Source organism: Otolemur garnettii, unplaced genomic scaffold (genome assembly GCF_000181295.1).
Source record: "Otolemur garnettii isolate 467f Iridium unplaced genomic scaffold, OtoGar3 scaffold00055, whole genome shotgun sequence".
NCBI lineage: Eukaryota > Metazoa > Chordata > Mammalia > Primates > Galagidae > Otolemur > Otolemur garnettii.
The window spans coordinates 2,459,827-2,469,023 of record NW_003852450.1 but is presented as its reverse complement, the minus strand read 5'-3'; the positions used below and the strand labels follow the sequence as shown (position 1 = coordinate 2,469,023).

General features: G+C 45.6%; 1 protein-coding gene across 1 annotated transcript; it reads right to left on the bottom strand.

Moving 5' to 3' along the window:
• Positions 1 to 4,936: 4,936 nt before the first annotated feature.
• On the bottom strand, positions 4,937 to 8,916 carry IL10 (interleukin 10). The gene is made up of 5 exons (XM_003792209.3): positions 8,752 to 8,916; positions 7,851 to 7,910; positions 7,410 to 7,562; positions 6,360 to 6,425; positions 4,937 to 5,225 (listed from the first exon to the last, which is right to left on the bottom strand). The coding sequence occupies exons 1-5, from the start codon at positions 8,914 to 8,916 to the stop codon at positions 5,133 to 5,135; spliced, it is 537 nt and encodes a 178-aa protein (XP_003792257.1). The 3' UTR covers positions 4,937 to 5,132.
• Positions 8,917 to 9,197: the final 281 nt, after the last annotated feature.

The following is a 9,197-nucleotide window of genomic DNA, read 5'->3' as shown; positions in this document are numbered from 1 at the left end:
TTTCCTGATACGACAATAAAAACAGTCAGAGCTTCTTTTATGGGAATGGAAGCAATAGGATTAAATTGAGTTATGGGAAGCAGTTGAAGTTCACACCAACTTTTATGAGGAGGGTTACTTGAGTTTGGCCTTTATAATAAGAGGGAAATATGTAAGTAGTACTAAAATATCACAAGTTAATTATATGGATCTGCCAATGATGCATCCAGCTGTTTCTGGAGGAGGGGGCCCCACAGATGGGCGTTAGGTTTTACAAAAAGTCCTCCAATTGGTATATTAATACCTTCCACTAAAAACAAATTATAAGTGTAAGTTAAGCCAATTAGATTTACTCTCTTAGCAGCACAAAAGCTGTGGAATACACAAGGGATTGTATTTTATCTTCTACTCCAGAGATGGAGATAGGAGAAGAAAATAGAGATTCTAAAATTCAGGGAGAACAGAGGCAGTGGCCTTGGTGTTAATAGAGAGAATGTTACTAGAGGCTTAATCATTTTTCTTGTCTGGGGAGAAAGCCTCTAGGTGTTCTCTGTCTCTGAAAGATTTCTAACACTTGTAAAGTTGAGGCCCTTTTATAAGCTTTTGGAGTTTGTGCCAAATAGCAGGGATTAACTGGGAATCGAAGTGCACTGTTAAGATAAAATGTTCTTCCTTAATGTCAGGATCTAAGTCAGACAGGAGGGAGTCAAAAGAGAGACACCTTGCAATCAGTGGCCTGGAATAGGCCCTGAAGCTGCGGTTTATGATTACATTGTTTTCAGGAAAGAGACCATTCCATTTTTACATGAATTGGCTAGAGAGAAGAGGGGAAAAAAGTGAAAGTAAAGTGGCCATGGAAAGATATCTTACAGGTCTGTCCCCATATTCGATCTCCCCAAGGCGTCCAAGGCCAGTAGTCCTTTGGCACTCATCCTTCCCTTTAAGTTTAGGGAGATTGGGCCAGTGGCCTGTGAAATGAACAACTACCCAGTCCATTTGTATTGATCTGAGGGACCTCGGGAAGTTAATACCAGCAAGTCTTCCATATAGGGAGGTTAATACCAGCAAGTCCTCCCTACAGAGAGACAAGACGGAAAACAGAATTTAATGAGAAGGTAATTAGAAAGAAAAAGGACCCCTTCTATTTCTTGTTGGAACTTTGACTCACTAAATAAATGGGGGGGGGGTGAGATACCATTGCAAATCTCTGGCCAATATTAATAAAAATGGTTTAAACCGGAGCACACTAAACATTAAATAAAATATAGAAGAAGAAAGGAGAAATAGAAAGAAGTGAAAGATAGCTGCCTCAAAAATTGTTACACATGCCTGGTTCTTATAAAATGTGGTGGATAAGGGGCAGTGCCCCCCTTTTGTGTTTCTTTATTAAGAGGGATGTGTGCCAAAAGTGGGGAGGGGCTGAAAAATGAAGCAACTGATTGACACCCTAATGGGCAAGGCGTCGCCTTCCTTCTGGGCAGTCCCCTTCGGGAAACACTGGGGAGTTGCTGCAGCCAGTATCCTTCAGTTGAGACAGTCCTTCCCCAGCTAAATGGGACAATCAGTGGGAGAGAGGAGATGGGAAAGGCAAGTGTTCCCTGGCCTCTTAGCTACTGGCAGGACAATATAATCCCCCGACCAGGTGTGAACTCCCAGATGGAATCTCCTTATAAGGAGAAGCTTGGGGCGGACTGCCTTATGCTGTATGAGGTCCAGAGAGACAGAAAATGAACTTGAAGAGATATGGCACAATGTGAGAGGTATGCTTGGTGCAATATAGCAAAGGGCAGGGTCTAGTATTAAAATGAGGCAGCTAGAAAGAAGGAAAAATGGAAAGGTCTCACAGGCTGAAACCTGACTGTACGATTTTGCTGAGGGTCTCCAGGGCTATTCCCTGACACCCGTGTCCCTCACCTTGGATGAGCAGCTTTCTTCCCATTTTCCTGGGCTTGGGAGATCAGCACCAATGGCTTGCATCAGTAGGCAGATGAAGTTAGAATAGGGGTAAAGGTCCCTTTTTGTGGTGCCTCTTAGAACTGGGGTAAAAGTCCCTCTGTTCATGGTCCCTGCAGGCTTTGCTGGGATCTGCACCGAGGGCAGTTGATGCGAGAAAAAACTCAGACTCTTGTTATCTCATGAAATAACTGATGGGAGCCTACGGGAGGCTCACACTGTAGTTAGCAGCCATCTCAAGCGCAGCTGGCAAGTGCAGCACTGGCTCATTCTCCCGGGGGTGTCTTTATTCAATCAAAACTCATAAATTATTCAAAGAAAGGCACCCCACATAATCATTAACAGTCAGAAGAAGGGAAGCAAAGGAAATAAAAATGATGTAGTCACACCATGTAATTATGGCATATACTTTACAAATCTGGGATAAACTTGCTTAACTCACTTAAGTGATTTCTATCTGTGCCTGGGCAGGACTCAGGTGATGATAATCTTTTTCTAGGCAGTCTGTTCTTGGCCACCAGATAACAATCAGGCCATCTATGGCACCTGAAAGCTGGAGGGGCCTAGGATCCTGGACTCGGGTCAACAAGACACCCAGAATTCTAGCCCTGAGGCTGCTAGGTACCAGACGTCCTGTGTAGACCACCAGGCTATTGCTAGCCTTGAGGGGTTTGAGAAACTTGGACTCTGGTCAACAAGCCCTCCAGAAATGCCTGGCCTAACCTACACTGCAAACCCGACTCCCATACCTGTGTATTCTCTTAGATTAATCTATGATCAAGTGATAGTTTAAAGAGATGACTTAATATGGTAGTTCAAAAAATTTGAACTTCTAATATGATCTACAGAATGTTAGATCATTGAACCCCAATAAGCAAATATAACACTGATAAAAATTTCTGAGTGTCTTTTCTTCTTATAGAAAATATCAATAATAATGCTGTATACATACCATATATACCTGATACATACCTAATACCAAGTAGCTCAAAATAAGTACTTAGTACATTGTAGTTATTGTTAACATCTTATCAGCTGTGTGGCTTTTTTTTTGAGACAGGGTCTCATTCTGTCACCTTGGGTAGGAGTGCTATAGCATCACAGCTCACAGCAACACCAAACTTTTGGGCTCAAAAGATTCTCTTGCCTCAGCCTCCTAAGTAGTTGGGACTATAGGTGCCAGCTAGAATGCTTGACTGGTTTTTCTATTTTTTGTAGAGGTAGGGTCTCGCTCTTGCTCAGATTGGTCTAGCGTTCCTGAGCTCAGGTGATCCACCCACCTCAGCCTCCAAGAGTGCTAGGATTACAGGTGTGAGCCACCATGCCCAGCCAGCTGTGTGGCTTTCTTCAAGGGAGTTTATATTTGTTTCAGATGCCTACTCCCCTTGAACGAGGCACCAACCTGCAACTTGAGTTAGTGTGACTTGTCTGGCAGGGAGTCCTAACTGTCCAGGCGTCCCCAGGCGGGGACTCAGGCCTTCTCCAGTTCAGTATAGAGAACCTCAGTGGAGAGAGCATCAGTCCCTCTCTCTTCCTTTTCTGCTACCCTGCATTCCTTCTAACCTTTCATCTCAGAATTTCAGCTTTGATGTTTCCCACTTCCTTCCTATGGTTACTTTAACCAAAGTGACTCAGGTCTTACCGAAAAACTGACCACAACTAGTCAGCTCCCACCCCCAGCCAGGGCTGCCTTGGCAGAGCTAGAGTGTGAGAGGGACCAGTGTTTACTCAGCTCATTCTTTCCCCTATCTCCTCCAAGTCATGGGGCTTTGAGTAGGGCTTCCCTGGCCACCATGCCCCTCCCAACGGGCACAGCTAGAAGCCATTGTCTGGGGCTCATGGAGGGGACAGAGGAGCAGCAGCTTGAGTCTTGGGCATCCTATCAACTGGGCTACTTTGCTTATATTCAGCTCTATTGGGTATAGCCCTGTTGTCTCCGATCCCAGCTCAAAGAGGATTCAATAGGTGGTTTTAATTGTGATAACAACCAACTGTATGTACTGAAATCTCCAGGGACCATGTCAGCACTGTATCTAAATCATCAGGATAACCCAGGCAAATTAGTATTCACCCCCTGGACCCTTGGAGCTTGAAGAAACAAAACCAAAGAATCCCTCCATACACACAGGGGTGTGCGCGCGTGTGCACACACACATACTAAAAACTTCCCCCGCTTGCTTTTCTAATTTTGATATGTACAGACTCTCTTCCATAGCCTTGAAAATCTGCAAGATCTTTAAGGATTTCGGGATAGAGCCTTAAACGATGGAGTTATGGGAAGACCATGGTGGTCTTTGTTGTTGGCTTTTGAAGTGTAAATGTAGCTCTCCCCATCTGGTTTGGAGTCTTCCCTCTCTCCAAGAATAGGGTAGCTAGCTTCCTTTCTCTGAAATGCAGATTTCATTTAGCCATTCTCGTTTGTCTTGGAAGCCATGAGGCAACAATTTTAGTCAGACAGGAATCAATGGACACCAGAACATGATTTGAATAACATCCATTTATTTATTCAAAATTAAAATCTGCTATGAAGACAGACAAACAATTTAACATTCCCAGAGGAATTGTATCATTTCTAGTTAAAACTGAGTTCTAGTAGAACCAATTTAAAAGTTGCTATAAATAACAAGCTGGCCACAGCTTTCAAGAATGAAGTAGTTGGGGGATGAGGTCAGGGGAATCCCTCTGAGCTGCTGGAAGGTTAATCATCAAAGGGCTCCCTAGTTTCTCTTCCTAAGAGGGTCAGAGTCTGTAATACCCCAGGAGCCCCAGGCCCAGAGTCAAGAGAAATTAGAGGGAGGTCAGGGAAAACAGCCCAATAGCTATGAAGCATGGTCAGGCTTGGAATGGAAGCTTCAGTTCGCTCCCAAAGGAATACTTTTTTCCCCCTTATATAACTCATAATTTCTCTTAAAACGCTCCTATATCATAGGGTATCTCCCTATGGAAACAGCTTAAACATAGGTAAAAGTAATAAATATCAAAAAACATTATAACATAGGGCTTCTGTCTAAATAGTTCACAGAGAAGCTCAGTAAATAAATAGAGATGGGAGTTGAGGTATCAGAGGTAATAAATATCCTAGGAGAGAGGTACAACAAGGTTTCCCAAGGAACTGGGCTGGCTATCCCAGAACATTGGCTCAGATTTTGGAGATCTCCAATTTATGTCCTAGAGTTCAAAGAGTTGCCATGTTGGTCATTTCAGTCTTTCATCTTCCTTGTCATGTAGGTTTCTATGTAGTTGATGAAGATGTCGAACTCACTCATGGCTTTGTAGACACCTTTCTCTTGAAGCTGGGTAGGGAAATAAGAAACATTTAATTAAAACCCCATCTAGGACTAAATGGGTTCCCTTGCACAGGGATAGGCATAATTCATAATGTCAGGTGAGCCCCAGGACATGTCCAGCTGCCTTAGGAAAGGCAGTGCATGGACCTTTTCTCTTCCCAGCCTGAGCGCAGCTGTCAGGTAGCAAGGGGACCACACAACTGGGTTGGCTATCCTGGAACACTGGCTCAGATTTTGGAGATCTCCAATTTATGTCCTGAAGTCCAAAGGGTTGCTGTACTGGATGTTTGCAAAGCACAGCCTTCAAAATGCTGCCTTTTAAAGAATTTTAAAGGCCATGTATTCACATGGTGCTTATGCAAAATTTGATGAAAAGATATTGGAGGAAGTACTTTAAAAGCACGACAGTGCGTCTAGAGAGAAAAGTGCCTTCTTCACATCTGAGCTCTCCCACCAACACTGAGCAGGACCTGCCCTGCTATTCTGGCTTACTGTCAGGAGATTCATGTCCCCCTGGTGTTGAAACCCTGCCCAGTGTCTGGCCTCAGCCCACATGCAGGGCATAGGCCACACGATTTCTGGGAAATGGTGTTTAGGAGCTTCACGAGCAGCTGGAAGTGTGAAACCCCATTTGGTTTGGGAGTTGACATTCTCAGGCACCTTGGGAGTCCAAGGGGCAGATGGAAAATGAGCTTGAATCAACTACGGATAGGTGAGAATTCTGTTTCCTGCTCCTTTCAGGCCGAACTCCTAGGTGTGTTTGTGTGTTCACATTCACGTGTCAGCTTCCTGCACGTGTGAGTTCAACTTAGATTCCCAACAAGCTACTTTCTGTACTTTCTGTTTCCTTTGTCACTCTCCCCAGCACCTAGCTCACTGTGTTCATAGGCTGGCTGGCCAGCTCAACCCACAAGCCTGCAAAGGCACAGTGCAGTCATTTAGAAACCCCAGAGACACTTAACAGAAAACAAATATAACTGAGGAGCCGGCTCCTCACTGGCTGAGGCGGTCACACCACTTGTCAGGTTCCCATGCCCCTCCAGTTGAAGGAGGGGCCTGCCGACACCTGCCACCCTCTACCCTTTGGGGAGCGGGCAGAGACTGTGCCCTGCAAGCCCTCTCTGCCGCATCTAAGCTCACCTTACTGAAAGTGCTCTTCACCTGCTCCACTGCCTTGCTCTTATTTTCACAGGGAAGAAATCGGTGCTGTGGAAAAAAAGAGAAAGTGGTGATCACTTTAGCTCCTAGCTCCCATAGTCTACGGCACTAACAAGCTGGTAGCATGAAGAGGGGGCCTCCCTTCATGGCTCCCAGGGAGAACTGAGCCCTGCCTCGTTCTTACCCACTGGCCCCTTAACCACAGCCCAGGGAGTTGAGATGCGTTTCCCTGGAAGCCACTGAGATGTTTGCAACGTTTGGAGGACAACCCAGATCTTGGGTTTCCTTATCAGAGCTCCCTGGTGTCTCCTGGAGTGCTGAGCTAGGCATTCTTCATCCCGTCCTTTTTGCCTCTCTATCCTGTCCCTGTCCTTCTGTTGCAGCTACCAAGGCTGATGTCTAAGCATCTGAGGAGCAGAAACACAGTCCTAGCTACGGAGACCAAACCCTTTGCATAGCCCTATCCTGTAAACAGAGACCAACTGATTTTCCAACATCAGGAAGAGAACAAAAGAAATTGATAATGATGGAGGGTCTCATTTCAGTTAGAGAAATAAATTATCTGGGGGAATTATTCATAGACACCAGCTTGGGGCTGAGGACCTTCCTAAAACACCAGAGGAAATCCTGTCAGACAGCTGGAGACCGTAAGTTTGAGAATAGAGGTGAGTGATGATTAACTCTGCTTGGAAGTCTTCACTTCCCAGCCCAGGGGCGAGGTCTAAAGGGATGAGGAGCCTTGGCTGAAGCACTGGGCCCCTTTCAAGAAGAGAGAGGGGAGTAGTTAATAACCCACAAATGACTCACAAATAACAGGAAAGCTGTTTGCAAATCTTCACATGTAAATGCCTAGCAGCCACCCCCACCCCTGAGAGCAATGAGGCGCAAGATCTGACTCTGGGCACCTTTCTGAATTCTTAGCTGGTCCTGCCAGACTCTTATCTTTGGTGTGTCTCTGGATGTGAGTGGCCCTGCTGGCCCGTAGGAGATGGTATGCTGGGGATTGTTGCCAAGAAAGGAACTGTTACTCACACAGCGCCGCAGCCTCAGCCTGAGATTCTTCAGCTTTTCTCCTAGGGAGTTCACATGCTCTTTGATGCCTGGTTCATGGTTCTCAGCCTGTGGCATCACCTCTTCCAGGTAAAACTGGATCATCTCAGACAAAGCTTGGCAACCCAGATAACCCTAAGGGAAGGAGCCAAAGGTGGGGCGGTGACTGGGAGGAAGGGCTGCTGCTACAACTAGCTTGAGAGGACAACTTTGTCCTCTGGATCTGCCTTTCCCAGCTGCTTCTCCCCAGCACCGAGCCCCTCATAACCCTTGCTGCCCGCTATGTGCTGAGTTAAGATCTTTCCACTTCTCCTTTTCAAAGTGAAGAAAGCAGACCCAGCTCCCTGCCGTCAGGAAGCAGAGCCTCCCTTCTCTAATCACAGTGCACGCTCCTTCCACCCCCTCGTCCGTCCCTTCTCGTACCTTAAAATCCTCCAGCAAGGACTCGTTTAACAACATGTTGTCCAGCTGATCCTTTGTTTGCTGCAAGGAGAACAAAAGGAGCGTGAACTTGAGGTTGAGAATAATACCTGAGATGCATGTCTTTCTAATGCACTTTTATTTTATAGAATTTTTGATTTTTAATCAGTGTAGGACCGTTTTAAAAACAGGATTCAATGGTGCTGGAAGCATTAGTTAAATCAGCGTTCCAGTGCCACTGGAATCAAGTTGTTTTTAAAATCTGGCCGATTTGGAAGCAAAGGCAAACGTTTGACTCAGTCCTGGTCTTCTTTCTGCAGACCCACATCAGATTTGAAGGGACAACTATGTTAACCCCTCAGTGCCTTGAGCCCCCTCTTGTCTTCTGCTCTTTGATTTTCTTTCTCCCTACTGTGGGTACACCACTCCACCCTGGAAAGCGTTCTGGGGATGGGAAGCATTTCTTAATGCAGGTTCCCCCAGGTATGGTGCTTTCCCACATCATCAGCCTTTCAGGTCTGGAAATACTCTAAGCAGAGGCAATTTATTCTTCCTTGCTACGGGACATAGGGAACATCTTTGCCTCTGATCAGACCCTCTTGATTTCTCCCAGCCACTTACGTATAGAGCTCCAGTAGAATCTCTAAAGATGTTTCTGAGCATGGGAGAAAGTGCATTTACCTTCTTAGGCAGTTTTTCCTGCATCTATGCTCTATCTTCTGGGGTTACCTTAAATCATTGAACCTATAGCTTAATCTAGGACTCTCAAAAATTGAAGTTTGGGGGATTGGATGCTAGGGATGGAGGAGGAGCAGAAAAAAGAGTCTTCTTATAGCTCCTGCAGAAGGCTTAGTGCAGGCAGTCCCAGGAAGAAAGAGAAAGGGCAGGTGGGAATTATACTCACAAAGAAAGTCTTCACCTTGCCAAAGGCATCTCGAAGCTCTCGGAGCATGTTAGGCAGGCTGGCCGGAAAGTGGGTGCAGCTGTTCTCAGACTGGATACTCTGGCCTTGGTGGGCTCCCACCCCAGCCAAGAAGACCAGGCAACATAGCAGTGCTAGGCTGGGCATGGTGGAACTCTCCTTCTTCTGCAAGTCTGCTTGTGGTTTTGTTTTGCAAGACCAAGCCCCTAATGTATAGACCTTCACCTCTCTGTCCCCTTTTTATATGTATGTGTCTTATTGAGGCCTCACCATTCATGAAAGCCACAAATTTCCTGGCAAAGCCCTCTTTTTTTTTTTTTTTAATTAAAGCTCCTCCCTTAGACCTCTCCATTTGTTGAGCTCAAAGATTTTAATTTTTGCATTGTAAGCGAAAGGACTGGGTTGATGATGAACTTCTGCAATGCTAT